Source organism: Carettochelys insculpta, chromosome 7 (genome assembly GCF_033958435.1).
Source record: "Carettochelys insculpta isolate YL-2023 chromosome 7, ASM3395843v1, whole genome shotgun sequence".
Classification (NCBI taxonomy): Eukaryota; Metazoa; Chordata; order Testudines; family Carettochelyidae; genus Carettochelys; species Carettochelys insculpta.
The window spans coordinates 39,665,059-39,689,091 of NC_134143.1; the positions used below are offsets into that span (position 1 = coordinate 39,665,059).

The following is a 24,033-nucleotide window of genomic DNA, read 5'->3' on the forward strand; positions in this document are numbered from 1 at the left end:
TGCAATGAGCTGCCCAGGGCCTTCCCCACGGGAGGGGCAATCCCCTGCTGCTGCCACCATTGCCTGCCCCCTCTAGCACCTATTTTAGGTAATCCTCCCCCTTCGCTAGGGGGCAGAGTTGGGCCGAGTGGAAAACTGCGTTTGGGCTGAGGGGATGGGGAGGTTCAGTCTGAGCAGAAGTGGGGTGGAGTGAGGATGTTTGGGTTTTTTTGTTTGTGGTGGTGGTACACATCCACACACTCCCTCAGTATTGGCGTCACACGTAAGAAATATTAACCAGCCCCAAAGAAAATTCAACACATCCAAGGATGCAAAATCTTGGAGGGACCATTGCTCCCCTGCCCTGCATGCTGTCCAGATTGACGTGGTGCTTGTGCAGGGCTGGGGGCAGCTAGGAGAGCCACTGTTGAGCAGCAGCCAGGACCCCGGTGTGCAGGCCAGGTAGGAGATGGGGGAAGGATAGGGCATCAGGGGCCTTGGTGCACATGGGCATGGCTGCCAACAGCAGCGGAGCTGGGGAAGAGGGGCAGGGATAGGCTGGCTGGAGGGGAAGACAGGAGGCAGGACCAGCTGGAAAGCTAGTGGTTGGGGGGAGAAGGGCAGGGCCCACTGTGGGTGGTGGTCTACATTTCCAAAAAAAGCACACACACCTTGGAACGTCCTGTGTATGGGCCTGAGGACTGTACATTACGTGCACGTGAAAGGCCATGAAACACCAGAGACGACAAGTCAGCTTAGCAGCTTTGTCAGTGCCCCTTCAGAGGTCAGTGGAACGCAGTCATGTCTCCTGCAGTGAGTTTCAGACTTTTTCTTATTTCCACTCATCTCTATCCTATCTTGGCTCCCTGGCTACTGCCCAGCCTCCACTCACCCACCCACCCATGATAAGAGACTTATTTAGTAGAAAAAAGCATCGATTTAGTGGTTAACATGGGGAGACATGAGCGCTGTTCCTGGCTCCATCTCTCATTTCCTGCATAAACTTTTAACAAGTGATAATATTATCTATATTAGGTGCTTTTGTAGCTTGCATTATTGTAATACGTAAGCACCACACAGCCTTTAATATGTTTGTTTATTCTCACAACACGTCTGCAATGCAGGAAAATGCTATTCCCCTATTTAACATTCCAAATCTTAAAGATATTTAGGCACCTAAAAACACACACAGACACCTCATGGGATTTTCAAAAGTATCTACTGAAACCAGTGGGAATTATACAGTTGGACATTTTGAAAATCACACTCCACAGCCACCTGCAAGGATTATGTGCTTACATGTAATAATCTAGTTTTCCCAAAAGTCACGCAGGAAGTCTGTAAGCAGAAAACAAAACTGATGCCAGTTCTTTCAAGTCCCAACTTAGCAGCCCAGCCACTGCAGTGCTTTTCCTTTCCATAAAGCTTGTTTACAGCCACCAGTTCTGGCTCTCAGCGTTCTGTGCTGCTGTTTAGTTATAATGCACCCCTAAATGTCTTCTAGGAGCCCAGTGAGCAGTGAAAGTGTTGGTAATGTGCTAGACAATAGTGATCTCCTGTTGTCCAGCAAATTCTCTGGCTCTGCACAGGTCAAGTACCAACGGTGCCAGACGAGAGCAGTTCAACCTGTACCTAGACCCTTGTAGGTAAGGTGCTATAGGAGTGCAATAGATCCCTGTGTCATACCATAGGTCACCACGGAAATGCCACTGGGTGCACCCGAGGGCCAAGACTATTCTGGCCAGAGGCGGGAAAGAGCAGCATGTGGCAAAACACACCCCGGGCTGTTGACAAACTCAGATACAACCCTGGCAGAGCCTGCGCAGGAGCAGCACGAGAGGAACGCCCTGCTGAGGACAAGCCATGGAGACAAGGCTCTGCCCCGTGTCGCGCAGGCGGCTGGTGGGAGGCACCTGGCAATGCTGTAGCAAGGCGGAGTCAAAGGTGCTGGAACTAAGGCCGAGCGAAGGCTGCCATTATACACGGGGCTGCCCATGGGGCTCAGTGGCTCTCAGCGCGCCCGCCGTCCACACCGGTCCTGGGCGCAGCGGGGATCTGCACCTTGGGCATTCCTGAGCCTTTGCCGCAGCGCCCCTTCCCGGCTCTCGGCCGCGTGTTCAGGCCGCCCGCCGGCTCCGGTGGCTGTTCAGAGTAAGCGCACTCGTGCCAGTCTCAAAAAAATAACCGCGGGAGGCTATGGGAGGAAGCTCCGCCCCGCTGCCCGCCCGCGGAGGCTCTGCCCAGCCTCCCGGATCCGGCCGATCAATCGCCTGCGCGGCCTCTACGGGACTGTCACTGCTTCCCCGTTCAGCAGCTGAGCCGGAGGCGGGGTCTGGTCCTGGGCGGCCCAGCGGCATCTCGGCTCGCGGGACGGCTGCCAGGGCAGCTCCGCCAGGCACATTCGTTCCGCAGGGCTCCTCCGGGCACCGCGCCGGCCGGCCGGCGGCAGCATGAGCGCAGCGCTCCTCTTCCTCCGCCTCCTGCTGGTAAGTCCCGCCGCGCTGCCCTCTGCGGGCGGGCGCTGCTCCGTCTCCCCGGGGCCGCCCCTCCAGCCGGGCCGACTCCCCCCGCCATCGCTCTCGGTAAATAGGCAGCGCTGACACCCGCCGGGAGCGCGGCGGCCAGCACCGGGCGCTCCCATAGCTCCGCGGCGCCGCCCTGCGCGGGCCGCTCGGGCAGGGGGGCAGCCGGGTGAAGCCGCTGGCGCTGCCCTCTCCTGACCCCGCTGGTTTCCGGGACGTGGTGGCAGGTGTGGAGAAGTCCTGCCCGCTGCGGGCGGCTGCGGAAGCAAACAGGCACCCGTCCTGCTCATTGGATCCGCGCCGCCCTTCCCCAGCAGCGTGGGGAGCCGCTAGCTAGCCTGGGAAGGGAACGCCTCCCTCCGTGGGGTAGAGCCCTGCGGGGAGAGGGAATTCTCTCCTTCCCTCCGCTGCACCGCAGTTCACAAGGACATTGCCTCTCGGGGGTCAGCAAACTTTTTACCCGGGGCCCCATTTTTTGTCCCTGCAGTTGGCAGCCCGCCCCCGCCCCCATCTGTCCAATGTAATCCAACCCGACAGAAATTTCAGTTATGTTCTTGAGGGGAGGGAGGGAAGTAAAAAAAAACTGTTGAGATCTGTAAGAAAACAAGGCTGTAGAATGTAAAAACTTTATTAATCATTATGTAAATGTGAACACACAGACATAAAGGCATCTGGTGAAGCGGGTCTTTGTCCACCAAAATATGTTAGTCTATAAGGTGCCACAGGACTTCTTGTTGTTCTGGAAGGTGCAGACTAACAGGGCTACCTCTGTGAGACAGAAACACAGTAACGGATTTCAGCATTTCAATGAGAGGGAGGAGCCTGAGACACAGCTGTGATGGGGCTGTGCCGCCCACTTTGCACACCCCTGCACTGCGTGGTGCGATAGAGGGTTTGATGCAAATTGAAGGTTTTGCAGAGTGGGTTTCCTTGAGCTGGTTACAGGCGATTTTCTATTTTGGATAGCTGTTGTTCTGTTTTTAAAAATGCACATTTGCCATCAATTTGTTTTCTAGTACAGGAAAATGGGCTCAGCAGCTGGCAGTTACTAATCCTTTAATGGTGACCAGTGCCAACTGCAGAATTGAGGTGAAATTCAATAGTATTAATGGCCAAATTACAATCGATACCAGTTGGGTGCAGGATAGGGCCCTGAAGAGCTGACACCCTTAATTTATAAAACTTATTTTTTAAAGTCCGGATCCTGCAAGCATTTAAGTACATTCTTGATTGGGATTTATTGTTTCCTTTTTCCACTCCAGGGAGATACCTTGGACCTAAGAGACTCTGACATTTTCTGTCATTTTGTCTGAGGACAGAACTGCATGAATCTCCCCTCAGTTTCTGCTGTCCGCACTCTTGAGTTGTGGTCTTGAATTTCACACATTAGATCTTCCTTACAGCATGACTACGTCTGGCACTGAATGATTCTTTGCAGAGCAGAGGCTAGTATTAAGATGATCGGCAGCAAAATTTTAACAGAACTTTTTATCACTTGTGTAAAATTAATTTTGCTAATACAGCTGTGTTACTCAGCTTCTACTGTGGAGCCTACAACAGCTGAGCCACTCCACAGAGCAACAAAATAGAAATTAAATTGTAGAAAGGATTCTTAACATCCAAAGCATGAGAGTGTGTGTCAAAAGGGGAGAAACACCTCCTGCACTCCCATGGCAGAGACACACTCCAAATATATCATGCTTATATAGATATAAATCAGTCAAAAAATAGAAGTGTAGCTATACGCTGGGTGTATTTAGGTCAGATAGTGTTATAAACAGAACTTTTTACGTTCATCCCTTCTTTGGTTGAGTAGTAACAGAGAGGTAGCCATGTTAGTCTGTCTTCTAACAAAACAAAAAAGCCGTCATGTAGCACTTAAAAGACTAACAAAATCTTTTGTTATAGACAATGGGCTGAAGTTTCCATCTGAACTAGGCTCTGTGTCAAATCCCAGTCCCATTAGCCTGAGAGGAAGTTGCTCTCCTACAAACCTACTGTTCCCTCTTCCCTGATTTTTCTACCATATGATCTTACCACACCTTTAAAAAAAATGTTCTGCAGTATGTGTCTAGCCAATTAATTTACTTACAGCAGAACTGGGGAGTTGTTGGGTTTCTTAGGCCTTGATTCTGCAAATTATTCCCTGGGAGAATACGTCTCCTTTCATGACACATTAGTTGTGGAACAAATCCTTAAGAACATAAAAACTGTCCGAATGTATCAGATCATGGGCCATCTTACCCAGTGGCCTGTACCAGGACTTCGGGGGGCGGGGAGGGAGTATACAGGCAGAGCAATTATGATTTTCTCAACCCCTATCTTCCACTCCCATCTTTTGGTAGTTGGAGGTTTAGGATTGCTCCAAGCAGTCATTGATTTAACCAGTCCCTTTTTGAACTCAGTGACACTTTAGCTGTCACATCCCATGACAGTGAGTTCCAATGCTTAGTTGTGTGTATCATGAAAAAGTACTTCTTCCACTTCCTATTAATTCATTAAGCAATGTCTGGGTTGATCAGGTGACCCTCCTTATGCTCTTAATATTCCTTCTGTGCTACTGAAAGATTTGTTGTAAGCCTGCCCTCATATAAAAAGCAAAGCATAGACCATTTGAAAAAAGCAAAGCGCTCATTACAGCAATGGTGGACATGGTACCAGAACCTATGTAAAACAGAATAGAGGAAAAACAGCTAGTTTTAACAGGAACGTATTTGGATACCTTGAAATCAGCAAGCTAATACTAGGCAATGATTTTCTAGTTCATATAATAAGACTGTTTATATAATAACCAGCCAATTATTGAGAATTTAGAAAAGACCTCTTAGAAGTTAAGCACCTCACAAAGTGCTCCACCCATTATACTCCTTATGACTCTGATTGTGCACATGCTTAAAATGTACACACATAATCAGATTAAAGTCAACTGGATGACTTGTATGAAGTTAAGCTTGCCATAAGTGCTTGCATAACTCAGTCTGTATTTACACAACATTTTGTTGCTAAGATGAACATGTGTGTTTTCTTCTACTCTGATGCAAGACACTGAACAACCAGGAAATGCTGAAAAGTGAATTACAATGCGTTGTATAAAAGTTAAACAGATCATAAGCTTCCCCTGAATCTTCCATTATGACATCCGGCCACAGATCAGCAACAGTGAGATAGAAGAAGCTGCCAATGTGGCTGCAAGCATTAACAATAGACAGTAATCATTAATAAATCTGCATTAATTGAGACAGAGCCCCTCATGTGGACAACCACGTGTTGTTATCCTCATTGTACACATGGGGAAACTAAGACAAAAGGAATGCCAACATTTACAAAAATTTGATCTCGTTTTGGGCATACTGGGATTTAGACCCCTATGGGTCAGATTTCCAGAGGCACTGAACTCACAAAGGTCCTATTAACCTCTGTGCCAAAGATACACAGATTCTAGGGGTATTTCACCACTGCAACTCTTTTGACTTCACAAAACAAAAGTCAATTCCTCTTTCTGGCCCCACTGGTTCTCATGCCTCAAGTGCACTGAACACTAGTGAGCATGAGGAGCTATCACTTTGAGTGGTCGCTTCAGCGCAGTTCATCTCAGTGTCGAAAAAAGAAAAGGAAAGAGAGCAAAAGGAAGAGGGAGTGTAAAGAGAAATCTGCCACTGGAAGCGGGACTAGCAAACCCCTGCCATAGTAAGAAGTCTACTTTTTATAAAAGAGTGCAAGGAAAGGATCCATTTTCCAAGCTGTATTAAATGACCCTCTGATTGACGGTTCCATTGTGCTAGGATTAATGTAAGCTTTTGAATTTGCAAAAGAAAAAAATAATTGAAGTAACAAAAGGGGGATAAACAGATCATAATATCAACGTTTACGAAAGAACTACTTTGAGCAAACAGAATATGAATGAAACTTCCCACATGGTGCTGTCCAACACCAAATCAAGGAAATTTCCTCTCCCCCTTTTTAAATTTCTTGAAAGCCCCTAGAGAACTTTGCGCACTTGCTGCTGTGTGTCTGATGCCAAAACAGATGGGAGGTTTTGAACAAGTGAAAATTATGCCCCCCAATTAATAGGTGCATGCTCCCATGGGGAACTGGGAAATTAATGAAAGAAGAGTGTTTTTTTAAACTTAATATTTAAGAAATTGTCCTTCCACTGTCTAAGCCTCCTATACAAATATTGTATGTGTTATGGATATGGAAGGGTTAGATCATTATGCCTCTACATGTTGTTTCCTCTGAAGACTTTCACAGATGGGAAGTACAGTAAAGCCTCGAGTTACACATGGGTTGCGTTTCTGCAACCCCCGCATAACTCAAATTTTTGTGCAGGTGGAGGGGCGGCAGGAAGCAGGCTGCTGATTGGTTCCCAACTCCCCCGGGCTTGCAGGAGCCAGGAACCAGGGGGCAGTCTGGCTCCCAGCTTCCCTCCGCTTGCAGAGAGGGAAAACTGAGCAGGGCAGCAGCCTTGTTCAGTTTCCTGGCTTTCCTGGTTCCAGCCAGTGGAGGGGAGCCAGGAACCAGGGCAGCCTGGCTCCTGGCTCCCCTTTGCTCCTTGGAGCCAGGAAACTGACCAGGGCTGCTGGGCTGGTCAGTTTCTTGGCTCTTCAAGCAGAGGGGAGCCAGAAGCCACATTGCCACCTGGTTCCCAGCTCCCAGCTGCTTGCAGGAGCCAGGAACCAGGCTAAGAGCTTTCTGCCTCCCTTCCCCGAGCTGCATGGCTGTCAAACAGCCACACAGCTGGGGTGGGGGAAGGGAGGGAAAAGGCACCAGCTGCAGGACTGCGAGATCTCCCCATCCCTGACCAGGGACCCCACGGCTGGCTCTGCTGGCTGGGCACTGCCGAGCCTGCTTCCAGCTGTGGGATCTCCCTGCCCTCCCCATGGCACAGCCCCCGTCCACACCATGTCATGTAAATGCAAGGTACATGCATTTGAATACCAAAACAAAAAGCAGTCAATTAGCACTTTAAAGACGAGCAAAATAATTTATTAGGTGAGCTTTCGTGGGACACGGCTATGGTCTGAAGAAGTGGGTCTGTCCCACGAAAGCTCACCTAATAAATTATTTTGCTCGTCTTTAAAGTGCTAATTGACTGCTTTTTGCATTTGAATACATGTATTTCAAGGGATTACTGTATGCCCTCTATGTAAGAGACCAGGGCGTGATCCAGAAATCGCATGGATTCGTGAGGAGCAACAAGACCCTCCCTGGCTCTGCTTGAGTTCCAGAGGTAGCCTGGCTCACTTGTCAAACTGCCAAGGACTCCCCAGCTGGTGCCTGCTATTGGAACCCATTTCTATTGGTTCCCCAGTATAGGGAGGGGTCTGAAAGAAGCTTAATACCTGATCTGAGCAAATGGAACTGGAACCAATAATCTGGTCCAAATTATGATTCCTAAGGGTTTTTCTGGGGTTAGTTGCCCCCTACTAATTTTGTCCCTATTAAATGTTTAAACTTTTAAATTAAAATGGTATTTATTTTAGATTAGGAAAAGAACAAAAACAAGCCTCAATGAGTCATTCTAAGCATACATTGTATACATCCGTTTGTATGAAAACAGACCAGAAAGCACCTACCATCCCCTTAATGCACGTGTGTAACTACAGTTGCTGTCACTGAGTAATATGGGTACTACTGAGAACACGAGTCATCTCCGAAGTGTACCATCAAACTATGTTAACAGTAGTGGTCTTAGTTTTACTAATAATGAAATTTTAATTTCAAAGGATTGGATGTCATGTGGGATTAAGAATGCCAAAGAGAAAAGAATAATGTGAATTTCAGATACAAGGAAATATTGGGAAAAATTAGAATGTCGGGGGAAGCAAAAAGAGAAGAATGTCACATGTTGGGCAATGTATAAAATTCCTGTATGCAGTGCCTATGTGATGCTACTTGAAAGATTGCTCCTAAGTAGTCGTCCACACAATGTTTATGAAGAACTATCTGTGGTAATAAAATGGTTCTGTGTATCTTGCTATTGAGAAGTTAGGCGGTTTTGGTGGTTTTGAGAAGACATGTAAGTTGGAGGGAGAGATAGCTCAGCGATTTGAGCATTGGCCTATTAAACCTAGGGCTGTAAGCTCAATCCTTGAGAAGGTCATCCCAGGAGTGGGGCAGATAGATGTCAGGGAGGGTGCTTGGCCCTGCCACAAGGGCAGGGGACTGTACTAGGTGACCTCCCACGGTCCCTTCCAGCTCTAGGAGATGTGCCTGATGCATGCATGTAGGAGCAGCTAGGTGAGTTTGTTCGTGTGATTTCTGCATGGTTACATAGTTATTTACTTTGCACCTGTCTGTCATTTAGAAAGTTATTTCTGCAGTCACCCACTTTATCCTGATGTCTACCCCATGCATTACACCTTCTTTCTTTTCATGCTCATTTTGTATTTGCTCCTTTGCTGTCCTTCACTTTCTGGCCCAAAACTAAATGGCCTTTGTAGCATTCGCAATGTCAGACCACTAACCTACTGGTTTCCGGATGAGCTTTCCAGACCCTTCTGCAGGCCTTAGCCAAGCAGTCAGTCAGAGCTGCTGCAAGCACTGAGGTATCCAGACACACACATTTTCAGTGCACTTTCAGCACCCAGAGCACTTCTGGCTCCCAGGGCCAGTCTCCACACAGGCCTACAAGGAGGCAGTGATCCTCTCACTGCAGCATCTTTGTGTAGGATGACCCCTGAGATCTGGAACACACGAGACCTTGTTTTCCCTCTTTCCCCTCCCCATCTCTCCCCCCACCCTTGCTGTGGGGTCCTGCTCCCAGGCCATCACCAACTGCTGTCTCAGCATCCAGTGCTACTGTGGTGCACTCTACAGGTAGACAGAGTAGGAGGTAGAGGTTGAGCAATTTTCCCACACGTATAATTTTCCGGTTCCCTCCTAGGTGGTTGGTTGCACTACTGCATCACATCATGTCAGTGATGTGCCGGGTGCACACATGATTTATGATAAGCTGTCTATAAAGAGGAATATTTCTAAAAGAGAACTTCAATGTGGAGACAGAGAATATGCCACAGAAGGTATCTGCTGTGAGACCTGCAAACCAGGTAGGTATCATTTTAAATGTCTTTCTGCAATACTCATTAGTCAATAGGGGACCGTGGGCCAAATCAGAACCACCAGGCAATTTTGAATGGACCCTAAAGATAAAAATAATTGACTACCCTAGCTCTACATGCCATAGCTTCTACTAGGACACAGTGTTATTGGACCTTCCTCTGGCCCCCAAGTGACAGGAATGCAAAGGCTTTAATATTTTCATTCAGATGTCTCATGGCACTGAAAATTTATGGATTAGTCTGCAACCCCATATTTAGGCTGTTTCCCTAAAGCTGTATAGGATTATTCCATGCTATGCTAGCTCTTCACATGACCTGTTCCACACCTAGGCAGAATGCAGAACATACATATTTTACCAACTTAATTCCAGTAACTTCCCATGGATTTTAGACAAGTCCGTAGAAGCTGCAACATGCACACTTTTGAAGGAGATAAAAAATGCATTCATGCTCTTTTGCCCACACACCAGCCTATTCGTACCTGTGAATAGATAATTTCATTCAACAGATCATTTGGTTAGTAAAATTTTCTTCTAATTTTTAAGAATTAGAATTGTTCTTCAACCATGCATATGCAATGTTACCAAAAGACAGGTACAGATAGATACCCGTATAATTTACCTATATGTTAGATAATATTGATCCTGCAACTATTCGTACATGAGAAAGTTTAAGAGATGAAGAAGAACAAAAACCTGAAGCACATCTTCCATCTGCGAACTTCTGGGCACAGATACTACAAGTTTCTTTCTTCTTTTTGCATTTTTATAGGTTTCTATAAGGCTGCTGATTGTACAAAAGACAACAAAACCACAGATTGCAAACCATGCAACAATGGATCATTCATGGATCATTTCAATTCCCTCCCGAACTGCTTAAGGTGCCAGATATGTGACACTAAATTTGGTATGTCTGCAAAAAGCAACAAAAACTTTCCATAGGATAAGAGTGAGGAGTTATCACAAGCGTGGTGTAAAGGATAGCATATAATTATCACATCTCAGGAACAGACCAGAGAGGAAATTGGGACAGAGTTACAATTTGGTTCCCGAATCCCCATTTTTATGCGGGAGGGAGGGAATATGCCATAGCAGTGCCTTCCCTGAGCAATGTTTCAGGTGAACTGCTTGGTACTTTCAGAGGAAATGGTGTTAAGACTTTGTCCACTCACCACCCACCTGTGATGGAGGGCAAGTAAAAGTTGCTGAAGATGACTCTTTCACCCACCATGGGACATGACATGGATAGCTCACTGTGGCATTCTGGGGTGCAATCCAGAATAGCGAGGGGTTGTGTCACCAACTGCCTTGCATTGTTCGGTACCTTATAATCGTTTGCTGTTGTACCTCTCAACCTAAGCACCTCACCTGCAGACAGCACATTCAGGTCACACCTTGGGTATCTGTGGATAGCTGCAGCCTTCCAGCAATGCTCCAGTCAAACTCCAGCTGCCACTAGTCTTGGTTACCATTTGCAGGGTGACCCCAACACATTCCCAGTCCCAGACTCTGCCCCCACCCCACTGTGTATTCTACTCTGTCCAGCCCTCTCCCGAATAGTTAGGTATTATAGATCTGTTTCCTTTTGAAGGGGTCAAGTACACAACAATTTGCTACTTTAATCAAAACTAATTCAGTGTGGTATTTATGGTATTTACACTGAATTGTTTGGTGACTCTAACTGAAGAATAAACAAGTTTGCCTTGCTATAAAGAGAGAAATTCTTGAGTGACGAAGTATAAGGCATTAAAATAAGATGTATTTACAAAAGAAATAAAGATAATACACTTTGTAGTAACTAAAAGTTAATGACCTAGACTTGGTTCAAGGTAAAATTCTTACCAAATATTTACAGCAACAGGGGTGACCAAATTCTCAGGTAAGAATCCCTCCCAAAACCCACTCCATGTGACTCTCTGTGCTGCAGGGGAGTCTTCATATACACCCCGCCCCACCCCCCACACTCCCAGCAAAATCTCTCAACTCCTGTTGGCTGGAAACCAGGCAATGGGAACAGAGATTTTGCTGGGGGTGGGAGCAGTGCGTGAAGACTCTCCCGCTCTTCCACAAAGCAGAAGGCCACAGGGAAGAGCTAGATGCTTTGAGCCGTGCCGCTGTTTGTAGAGGGCAGGTTAGATCCAGCCTATGAGCTGTATTTTGCCCACCCCTGCACCAGGCAATGTGAGATAAACTTGATTTTCTTACAGACATGCGGTTTTATTGAGAATTTTAAAATGGAAACACAAACCCATGACATGAAGCAACTGTGTGGAACAACATAAACCTGTTCCCAGTTTAGTCCTCACTGAAGCAGGTTTGCAGCTGCTCCTCCTCAAACTCAGGCTATGTCTATACTAGACATAGCAGTCGACCGCTGACACACAATTTTTAGCTATGCCAATTGCATAGCTTAAATTGACTTTATCAGCGGTTGACTGCTAGGGCTGTCCCCACGGTTGATGGGAGCATTTCTCCCGTCGACTTTCCTTAATTGTCGCCGCTCGCGAAGAGTTCCAGGGTCAACGCTGACGCCGGAAAGTGCCGTTTCATGCATGCACAAAACAAAACCACAGATCAACTCTGAGTGGATCGATCTTCTGCGGTCGTGTGGGAATGGCTTAGAGATGCTTCATAAGCAAGACAGTAGAAATTTTTGAATAATATTATAAGAGGCATTTGAAGCCCATTTCTAAGTAGCTGAGATGGGCCACAAATCACATAGGAAAGTTGAAAATCCTTAGAAGCGTTTATGGTTAGGTTTTTTTTTGCAGCTTATGCTTGCAGAAGACTCTTTCCCTCCCTACTCTTTCATGTGTTGCACATGTGATGCATGCAATTATGACCCAGCAATGCTTGCTTGCCATTATTGATGCATATGAAAGTAGAGTTAACAACACAAGGCCTGAGCATAGCATTTGCTAATGGAGCACTAAAATAGAGTACTTCTAATTGTAGAAAACTCTTGGGGATTTATTTTAGGTTTGGAAACTGCAGAACCTTGTCAGGTCACACAGAACGTGAAATGTAGGTGTGCACAACACTACTTTTGCAATTCTTCTGGCCGATGTGAACACTGTGACCCATGCAGCAAGTAAGTTTGAGGTTTTTTTATTATTTAACTATTCAGCTATTTAATTTGAATTAGTCAGGCACAGCCAGTTCTTCAATGTCAGTTTGGCCTCTAAGGCACTGCTTAGATTAGGAAAGAAACATACTCGTTTTTCAATCAATTTAGCTCACTTAACTGAAAATCCCACATCAATATAGCACCTTTTAGCTCCTGTTTAGTGCTCAAGTTAACATGGTTTTCAGTTAAGATAAGCCAGTTCCACTGAGCTCATTTAATTCTCTGGACAAGGCCTAAAACTATATAGGTCTCCATTTGCATGCACAATTACCTCAGTTGTGTGAAAATATGCATTTGAATGTATCAATCTACACACATATTTAGAACCTACTTTTAATAATTCCCACTCAGTTTGAGCCGTATCTTTGTGAGTGAAGATTGTTCCATCTTGAGAAGCTATTCAATGAAGGATTGGCTGGGCGAGGAAGCAGAATTGAAAGGTGTGGAAATACCATAGAGTGACACTCTGTAGAGGAAGAGAACATCAAGGAAACAGTGGGTTCCTTTTATAGAATCTTCTGCAAACTCCCTTGGGCTCAACCCTTTCTAATCTCTCATTTTACAGACACAAGTTGGGGGAAGTAAAAATATGTGTCCCAATAAAGGATACTGCATAACCCATCACATTTGTCTAATATTCTGGGACCAATACAGCTATATGAACACTTTACATCTTGTTCTAGTCACAAAACTATCTATAGTGCATACAGATTTAGTATCTCTTCATTTACTTCATTTATTAAATTAGTTTTCATCAGCAATCTCAAATTATGAAAATGAGGTTTAAGGGTGATTTTGGCTGAAGGAATGAACACCTCAGCATTTTGATTTTCTGGGATGAGGTTATTAAATCTCTAATTTTGGGTATTTGTCACATACTGACTTGCATCCCTCATTGTGGCACTGGCAAATTGAGGTGTTAGGGTGCTGTTCATAAAGGCTACATCTACACTAGAGGGTTTTATCGACAAAACTTGTGGAGCATCTACACACAAAATGTGTTTTGTTGACAGTCTGTCAACAAAACTTGACACTTCCGCCAACAGCGTTCTTCCTCTCCGCAATGAAGAATAATGCCTTTGTCAACAGTTTCTGTTGACAAAAAAGCCATGTAGATGCTCCGGGGGACCCTTGGTTGACAGGCAGAACTTCTGGCTCACTGGGCAGCCCTGTTTGCTGAGCTTCCAGTTGGCTGTTCCATCATGAGAGCGGCCAGGCAGTCTGGGTGCTCTCCGTGTACAGAGCAGATTGCTCTTTCAATCGGCTTTTGTACGTGGACATTATCTGTCGACAGAAGTTTTGCTGGAAGATATTTTCCAATAGTAACTTCTGTCAACAGATTGCTGTAGTGTAGAAGTAGGCAAGCAGTCATGGAGCCCTGGTTTACATCTACACTGCAATTAGACACCCACAGCGGGCCTGTGCCAGCTAAATCAGGCTAAGGGGTAGCTGGTTTGCTGTGTAGAAATTTGGGCCCGGGCTGCAGCCCAGTTTCTAGGATCCTCCCATCTTTTCTGGGTTCTAGACCCAGGCTCCAGCTCTATTGTCTACACAACAGTTCAGTAACACCTTAGTCAGAGTATCTCAGTCCAAATCATCTGGAAGAGTCTAGCCGTAGGTATCGAATTGCAGTATAGACATACGCTCTTGCTCCTGCTGCATGAGTGTTTAACAGATTGGTTGTGAATAAGGCCAGTGTGCTTTTCAATTCTATCACAGCGTGCCCTCATGCCTCAGCTATTAGTAGGCATAGGCAAGTGTGCTTTAGTTATTGGACACCTTAATGCATGGACTACTTCTGCCTCACCAAAATTATCTCAGGCCCAGTCTCTCCCTACTTTTCCAAAGCAAGCAAAAAAACTTCATTCTAAAGGTGTTTGTTATTTTAGAAGGAACACTTCTTTTGTGCCTCTCTCTTCAGCCTGTTATCAGGCGCCTCCTCTGCTTTATCTTGATGATTTTGTTTTGTTTTATTTTTATTGTGCTCCATTGGGTTTTATCATGGTCTAGAACACCCTGAGCTGCTCACACAGCTGAGACACTGCACTCTGTAACCGTAGATACTAACATCATTTACATTCTGACTTGTAACTTACAGGAAACAGGACAAGACTCTGTAGAGACTAAATACAACAACATTGGAAAACTAGAGAGACACTTCTTCCTCTCTACTAAATGCAAAACTCCACTTTCTTACTACGGTAAAAGCCAACTGGCAACAGTGTTAGTGGGCATGGATAAATTTGTCTTCTCTTCATGACAGATTATCAGGTTTTTTTATGTATTTAAATTACTATGAAAGACAAATATTTTTTATATTTTCTCTAGGTGTGAAAATGGTGCAGTTGAAAAAGAATGCACCCCAACCACAGACACCGTCTGCAAAAGCAAAGGTGAATTACTGAAGCCTCGTATCTCCAAATGCAGAGTTAGTTGGGTATAGTGGAATCAGATATTTAGTGTAGGCCAAATAGTGTGTATTAGGCCCCAGGAAAAGGCATCATGGAGCTGAACCATCATATCAAATGCTTCCTAGGGACACTTGGAATGTCAGAGGAGCACACCCACTACTACAAAAGGGTAGAACATGGCCTCCACTCCATGACTGACCAGTTCTGCTGGCTGATGTTGTCAGGTTGCCCCTTTTAGAGTGGCTTGTGCTGCAGGGGCAGGTAACAGTGACCAGCCCCTTTTGGAAGAAGAGAACAGGAGTCATGTTTGTGTCTTGCTCTGATAAAGGGACGTAAGGAGCAGAGCGATAAGACTCCTTGAACCTCTCCGGTCACCTCCCCACACAGCACACATCTATACAGGGGCCCATAGAGTCTGGCCTATATAATCCTCTGAAGAGTTCCAAGTGTGTTGCTGTATTTTGTTTTTTTTCCTGTGCTTTGCTTTTATATAAATTTTGCAATGTTCTAAATTATCAGGAAACGTCCATTGGATCTATATTGTGGTTGGAATCGTAATCATATGCCTGGCAGCCATAGCAGTATACTGTTGTAAGTTAGTCTCTTTTCTTCATTCATACTATATATTGAATTGACTACTCTGTTACTTAGTCAGTTATAACTCTCTTTTAGATGTTCCACTCTGGCACTAATATGTGCTCTGCTTTGATTTTTAAAATTCTTTGACATGGTTTGTTTCAGGCAAGAAGAAACAGCAGAACTATTTTGATGTCAGCAAGAAGCAGCTGGATCAGGATGTCCACAAAAAATCCATCTCTGTTGTAGGTATCTTTGCTTAGCGTGGCTGAAATTCATCCTGGTGCAGAAGGCCAGCGCAAAACCCCCTGCACCACTTAAATTCCCGTTGGGGTTGTGTAGATTGTAGAGGCCTGTCCTTTTATCCTCTGGTTTTAAGTGAGGGATGTGAACTTCACCACAGAGAGAATGACACTTGGGGGTGGGGGAGAAATTCAGACTATTTTTGCTAAAATAAATAATAGGATTTGTCCAAATGCTCCCTTCAGGCCTCTGGAGAACTAGAGGCAGTTTTTAATCCCAACTGTCCCAGCTACACCCAAGCTAGGAAGGAGGACAAGGATTCTGTTTGGATTGTTCCCCTCTCTCTGCCTGAGATAAAGTTGAAGTTTTAACCCCCTAAATACTCTTTTTAAACATGCAGGATGTGTCTACCTGGGCACAAATCTTCAAAATAGCCATGCTAATGGCCATTTCAAAGATTACTAATGAGGCGCTGAATTGAATATTCAGCACCTCATTAGGATTAGGACGCTTCTGGCCACAGCACTTTGAAAGCGCACGGCTCAGCGCGGCTACATGGGGGTCCTTTTCGAAAGGACCCTGTACCTTTTGAAAAGGACCCCCGTGTAGCCATGCCGAGCCGCGCGGTTTTGAAAGTGGCACTTTCGAAGCGCCACGGCCAGAAGCATCCTAATGCTAATGAGGCGCTGAATATTCAGTTCAGCACCTCTTTAATAATCTTCAAAATATGGCTATTTCAAAGATTTGTGCCCGTGTAGACACGGCCACAGGGTGCATCTACACTTGCATTCCTCTTTCGAAAGAGGTATGCAAATGAGGGAAATTGAAAATGCAAGTAAGGTGCATATTTGACACCTCATTGCATATTCTTATTTCAAAAGATGAAAGCCAGTGTAGATGCTGCTCTTTCGAAAGTAAACCCCATCTTTGAAAGAATCCTTCTTCCCATTAAATAAAGGGAAGAAGGATTCTTTTGAAGATGGGGTTTACTTTTGAAAGAGCAGCATCTACACTGGTTTTCTTCTTTCAAAAGACGCTCTTTCAAAATAGGAATATGCAAATAAGGTGGACGCACCCATCGTGTTTGAGTGGAAGGGGCTAGCAATGAGTACCACCAGCTGAGGAGTAAGAGGACATTTTGTCATTCCTGTATGACCCTCACTACTTTCTCCTTCAGTGCATCTGTGAGCAGCCCTGCGGAGCTCAGTTGATCTTGTTCCCCATAGCCAAAGGACAGTTTCAATAGTGACAAGATCATGAGAAATGAGAGTGAGATTGGGGGTCAGAAGTGTTTTCCACAAGGAAACCCAGGGGGAAGGGGAGAAATGTAATGCATTTGCTGTCCTGACTCAGGGTCAAATCATTACAGAAACATGCACAAAGTGGCCCAAAGTTTGCATCATTTCTGTCCTCCCCTCCACCCATTGTTTGTAGGTTGTGGACAGGAAGGGTGGGGAACCGGGGGAAGCTGCCTTCTTGCAGTAGCACTCTCTCCAGCCTGGTAAAGAGTTCCTCGCTTTGACGAAAGATCTTTTCTGTCCTAAAGAATGTTCCATATCTTGCTTAAGCAATCTGAGTAGCTACGACCCTGAAGTTCTTGCTGTACTCTGGTGGCCCAAATAGAGATCACCCTCATTTCTATTAGTCAGTGTGAAATTGATGCACTGTTTTGGCCTGGCTACTAAAGAGAGATGTCATGGGTAAAGCTGGGCAAAAATACCAAGTTCATGGCAACTGGTATTCTGTGTAACTTGGTATTAAAAAAAATGGTAGTGGGAGCCCACCCCCACTACCTGGTGAGGTGTAAGGAAGCCATACCACTGAAGGAAGAGGAGAAGTAGCAAAGCAAACAAAAACAAAAATTACTTAGAAAACTGCGGGGGGGTGGGGGGGGTGGGCGGAGACTCTACAATTGGCAGGGCCTCTCTTTACACTCATTTATCTATTTCCAGGAAATGGAACCTCTCACGTACTCAGGTACGAAATATTTTACTTTCACTGTAGTAATGGTGAAAAATATGGTTTAGAAATTATATAAGAAAATATCCTTTGTTCAGTTTAATGTCAGAGCAGTCTCTGTTTTGAAGAGCTGTGACTCCTCACTGATTTGTAACTCTTATTAAATAAATGCCAGTTATGGGAACAATCTTGACTAAGACACAACCATGATTGTTTTTAAATCAAAGAAAGTTTTGCCCTAGGAAAGACTGCAAGCCCTATATTACTTGACACATGTAGAAGGAATTAGTTACTGAAAAATCCAAAATATTTCCGCTTGGATATGCATCTAAAAGTCTTCCTGCTTGTTACAAATTTGAGCATATGCACATTTTTTTTATAAAAATGTATCAAGCTTTATAAAATCATGACAGATATGGAGAAAGTGAACAAGGAAAAGTTATTTATTTGTTCCCATAACATAAGAACTAGAGGTCACCAAATGAAATTAATAGGTAGCAGGTTTAAAACAAAAAAGAAACATTTCTTTACCCAACACACAGTCAACCTGGGGACTTGTTGCCAGAGGATGTTGTGAAGACCAGGATTTTAACAGGATTCAAGACAAAAAAGATAGATAAATTCATGGAGGTTAGGTCCAGGGATATTTATTAGCCAGGATGGGTAGGAATAATGTCCCTAGCCTCTGTTTGTCGGAGACTGGAAAAGGATGACAGGGGAGGCATCACTTGAGGATTACCTGTTTGGCTCGTTCTGTCTGGGAGACCTGGCCTTAGTCACTGTTAGAAGACAGAATACTGGGGTAGCTGGAACTTGTCTCACCCAAGATGGCCATTCTTATTTTTGGAGATTTTGTCCCATAGGACTCTCTCAACTGGGAAACTACTGGTTAGTAGATCTATTGGCAGCCTTGTTGCTGGATCTCAGGTATTCCAATCTCCTGGACTCTGCAGTCTCCAAAGGCATTCACGCTGCATTGTAGATCTCGTAACATTGAAATGTAGTTGTACACAAAGCACAGACCGTTCATAAATTTGGTGATGGGAGGAAGGGAAGGAGAGGTGGTCCTACAGATTGGTTTGAGGGCTTATTTGAAGTCACAGGAAGGGGATATGGGTGAGCACTTGAAAGTTTGAATTTTCTAGAATGTAGGCCCATTCCTACTATGAATTGCCTGTAAAAGACTGTCATCTGCTTTGTACAGAAAAAATGTGATCTATTTAAACTGTGAGAAAACCCAGTAAAATACTAGTGCCATGAATGTGTGTTTTGATATGTTATTTATATTTCCAGATGTTGACCTGAGCACCCAAATTCCAGCTATTGTGGAGGAGATGACACTATCACAAGTCAAGTCCTTTGTTCGGAAGAATAAAATCCCAGAAACTGACATAGAACAAACCATCCATGATAATTTAAATGATTCAGCTGAGCAGAAGATCAAATTGTTCCATTTGTGGTATCAGAGTCATGGGATGAAGGGTGCTTATGGAAATTTGATGAGAAGCCTACAAGAATTAAAACTGCGTACCGTTGCTGATAAAATTGAGAAAAAACTGAATGTGGTCACTTTCAGCACTCAGGAAAAAGCAATATCAAATGTCGATGCTGATGAGTAAAGAAGAACCTGTGGTGATGGACGTGTGTGATCAGTAGATATATATTTTGACATATGTTAGTATTTTTATATTAAAGTTTTCAAAGGCTGTTTCCGTCATCATTTCTATGTGGTTAAGCAAGACCAGAGTGAACAAACAAGACAGCCCGGCTAACCTCTGGAGACATATCAATGGTACTTCAAAGACTGAAAATTTCTTATGCGTTGTAAAGGACTGGGAACACAGATTCTGGGGAGCAGTCACTTAAAAAGCAGCAACACTGGAGTTGATGCAGAGCATTCACAATCAATGCTTCTGTCACACACAAGTCAGCCCACATTTTGGAATGATGTTTTAAAGACTTAACAGTAGTAGACACTGGATGACCTTTGTGTTTAGTTATGCTGAAATTATGGGTTATGGCTATTTTCCTTATGTAAAAGAATGAAAACTCGTGTTATATTTACAATCTGCAGCAATATCATACAGGGAAAAAGATTTCAGTTATTTTAAAGTGTAATGTAATTGGTTAACATCTTAATGATTTACTTACATGAGAAGTCCAACTTAAATTCACTGGGCTATTCACTTGTGTAAGCTTTTGCAAGATAAAGAATATACTTATTTTATTAGTTTACTTTAAATGGTACTTCCTGCTGTGAAAGCATATGCACATATTTCATGAAAGACACCAAACTAACCTCAGATATGCAGATGCAGCTTCCATTGCCTTCTGCAGTAATCACATGCGTCCCTTCAGGCCTTTAAGAAAACAAAAACAAAAACTCAGTGAATAAGAATATGTCTGCATATGTGAAGGACAGAACTGGGTCCCCAGTTTTTAAAGGAGAGATCGCAGCTGGCCAGACAGACAAAGACCCAGATGTGATACTTTAAATGTTTACATTTGAAAAGCTAGTAAGATACAAGCAGCAATAAAAGAAGAGCTTGGAATAGTGTGTGTTTCTTTAATTTGTATGAGGTGGCCTATAAATAACCTCCGTCTCAAGATTTCAGATTCCTGGTATGCGGTAAAATACAGGAACAAAGAGTTTGATCTCAGCACCATCTGAAGCCCAGAAAACTGTGCACCAGCCCCCTCCAGTAAGCATGGCTGGGCTGAAAATAACCTCCAAGATAACCTTGGGAATTGTGGGGCTACTCTGGGAAAGAGAAGGTTAATCTGTAAGCCTGTGTTAATATCCTACTTCCGGTGAACCAAAATTGCTTGTGCTGCACCTATTAACTTTTCTCCCTCTCTCTCCTAGGCCCACATAGAGCTCCAGTACAAAGTGAAGTGCACAACCACATTCTTTGTCCAGCATGTTAATTTTCTTGCCTCCAGGTGCAGCTGGCTGAAAAGAAAGGGCTCCTCTCACAGTTTTGTAGAAGTCTCTCACATTTCAGGACTCTGCCTTACTGCTGAAAGCTGGAGCTTGTCTTTCCCTCTCTGCTCACTGATTCAATGCAGCTCCTTGGTAGTCTTACGAGAGACTTTTCAACTTGGTGAATGCTACTCTTCCTCCTGGCTGTGCTTTTCTGGTCACAGGATGCCTCTTCTATTTTCTCTTTGACTCACTGCCTATCACTTCTCCACTAGTCATGCTTAGCACACCGTCTAACACCACTTGGGTGAGCCAAATGGGTAGCCAATGAGTATGAACCTGTTTCTCCGTTGGTCTGTACCTTTGCAACCATGCAGTCAATTACACCTGTAGTAAGTGAAAAGTAGCACTAAATGACTACAAGGGTGCAGGACAAAGGTGCTGTGAATCAGTTACAGGGCAGGCTTGAGCAGCTCTGTCATGCTGAGATCAATATTAGGGGTGTGATGCTAATGATCACATTGAAATACAGTAAGTTTGCCAGGCTTGCCTGTTGCGAGACAATGCTGATGGAAAACTAGACCTGAATGGATTGCAGAGCTAAAGCCGGGTGTAACAAGGTGGGACTCGCCACCTACCTGTTTCCTGCTGGCCATTTTGGGAATTAGTTCTCAGCCCCTCCAGTCTGCCTTCAGCTAGTGGTGTCACAGCTGCTGTCTCCATTCTGGCATGGCATCTCTCCCCAGACACTAGCATGCTCTTCTGGGCATGGCCCTCTGGCTGGTGCCTCACTTGGTTCTTCCCCCTGTCCAGGCGACCAGCTGTCCTCAAGCCAGTCGCTTGCATGTAGCAGACTTCAGGCTCAAGTCCAGTTGCTTCCCTCAGTGGCACACTGCAGCCTGTGCTCTGGCCACATTTTTTAATAGCAAGTGGTGCAAAAGGGTGGGGGCAGAGACACAGGCCTGCCAATACGACCCATTGCCCCTACACCTGATAATCATATACTACACCTCCAAAGTCTGCTGCACATATCCCTGGGCCACTTCCCTGAAGTACCAGCGTCTCCTTCGCCCTTCATATCAGCCCCTCCCACTGGAGTTTCCTTTTGCTCCCCTGACACTGCTTAGCACAGTTCTGTCAAAAGTTATCCCCATTGAAGCAACCAACCCTCCTCCCAGTCAAGGACAGTAACTCTGTCGAGTAACCCTTCTTTTGAGGCTCTCCCTGCGTGCCTGCACTAATAAGCTCCCCCCTCATTGGTTGGCTCTGCAACTCTCTTCTTATTGGTTTGGTTCCCACACAGCCTCCCTGAGGGCTGCTTTAATGCCTTTGCATCCCTGGGTGGGCAGCACCCTGATCATGCCAAATGAGTTTAAAGTGAGAGGAAAGCCTCTTGATAAGACAAGCCTTTCATTTGCAACATTACAGCCAGTCATTGGCCTGTCTGTGTAGTTTTTAATGGCTCTTGAGCCTGCACCTAGTTTAGAATCCAAAATTACACTTCAGTTTGTACATGGAACATGCATGCTGAACTTTAAGAAGCGTCTTATAACTTGTGGCGCAAGACAGCACTTCTACTTCATGTCTATATAGTCAGTATGTGCCACACATACATATTAATGCCAATCAGCATGTCAGTGTCAGAGGCAGCATGCCAAATCTCTCACAAACTTCCTTCCTTCATAGGCACCTCAAGGAGTCCGCTACTAATTAGAATTGTAGCTAAGAGACAGTGCACCTAATGCCTATGTTTTGGTATTGCACATGACTGGGGGAGTTGCTTGAGCTGAACACACCGATATTATGTGACTAATTAGTAATGAGTATCAAGGTTGTTTGCCTTTGCATAGAGATCTCATTCCTACTCCTTTTCTCCTTCCCTTGCCTGGGGCCAATTGTGTCCCACACAGCAGCCTTTTTAGGCTGTTTCGCTGCCATAAAAGGGGTGGAATGACCTGATGGGAAATCCCCAATGCAGGGGTAGCCTAGAGGTAGTTATGGACTGCCCCACTCTACTTTCCTATGTAGTGACAGTGCAGGCAGAGGACAAAAGGGAGAGTGAGTGTGTGGCCATAACGTTCTGAAATCTGCCATGCCAATCCCTAGAGCAGGTCAGAATTAATGGAGCACAAGAAGTAGCTTAAAGGCATGGCTACATCCCCTCCTCTTGGGCTCTCATTTTGACTTCACTCGTGGGGTGGTGCAGCACAGGAAGTGACTCATGCAAGTTATGAGTGCCTGTATCCCAAGGGCTGAATTGGTCAAACAACTCATCTGGTTTGGAACAGAGGAAGCTTAAAATGAACATTTTACATTTGTAGCAGAGCACTGTGTGAAATTGTGTTTAGTTATAGTGGAATTTCCCAAACAAGTACTGTCAGAACTGTTTAAAACAAAAAGTCCCTGAGGAGTGAGTCATATTTTCCCTCTGAGAAGTCTGCAGATCTCAACCCAAATACTGTTAAGCCTGGTAGTCTTTATGCTTTTACTTTTTTAAACTGCAACATGCTGCTGCAACACATTAATCAAGTGAATGTACTGGCGGAACAGTGGTGAGGTTCTTAACATAGAGCCCTTTACCCCAAAGGATAATAGCTATGTCATGCACAGAGACAGCCCTTCAAAATGCTTCACTTCTCAACATCGGCTGGGTCTTAGTTAGAGACAGACTGGAGAGAGTTCAAGGAAAAGAACCAGAAATGACTGAATCTTTGGAAAATGAAACCTATTACATAGGGAGAGCTCAGAGAACCGAATGTGTTCAGGCTGAAGGAAAGCAGAAACAAAGAGGAAACTGAACCTGTACCTGCCTAAAGTGACTCCACGTGGGGAGTCAAAATTATGAAAGAAAACTGTCTTGAGGAGACAAACTCTGAAAACACATTTTTAAACAAAAAAATCAGGTTTGCACCTTGTTCAAATGCATTCCTGAATAAACTGGTATGTTCAGAATCCTTATAGGTAGTCAAAGCTGTCGCTAGGTTGAAAGCCAGCTCTCTCCAGTGGGACTAAGAACTGAAGTGCTGAGTTCTGAGGGGCTGTAACACGCTTTTGAAAAGGTAGCACTGCCAAGGAGAGGCTCTCAGTTGAGTGTGAGCATTTTGAAATGCCCGAGTCCTTCATGGACCCCCCTCCTTAAGTGCCCAGGAGACTGCATGAGTTAAGAACCCTCTCACTCAGTTTCTGGGGCCAGGAATGGGCCATTCTCCATGGATTGTTCCCAGCCAGTGCCT

At 44.8% G+C, this 24,033-nt stretch overlaps 1 protein-coding gene across 1 annotated transcript; it reads left to right on the forward strand.

Annotated features, from left to right (window-relative positions):
• Positions 1-996: 996 nt before the first annotated feature.
• On the forward strand, positions 997-20,423 carry FAS (Fas cell surface death receptor). The gene is made up of 9 exons (XM_075000350.1): positions 997-2,465; positions 9,388-9,550; positions 10,334-10,468; positions 12,541-12,652; positions 15,017-15,081; positions 15,619-15,690; positions 15,841-15,920; positions 17,871-17,895; positions 19,171-20,423. Exons 1-9 carry the CDS (start codon positions 2,430-2,432, stop codon positions 19,494-19,496), a joined length of 1,014 nt encoding a protein of 337 aa, XP_074856451.1. The 5' UTR covers positions 997-2,429; the 3' UTR covers positions 19,497-20,423.
• The last annotated feature ends 3,610 nt before the right edge of the window (positions 20,424-24,033 follow it).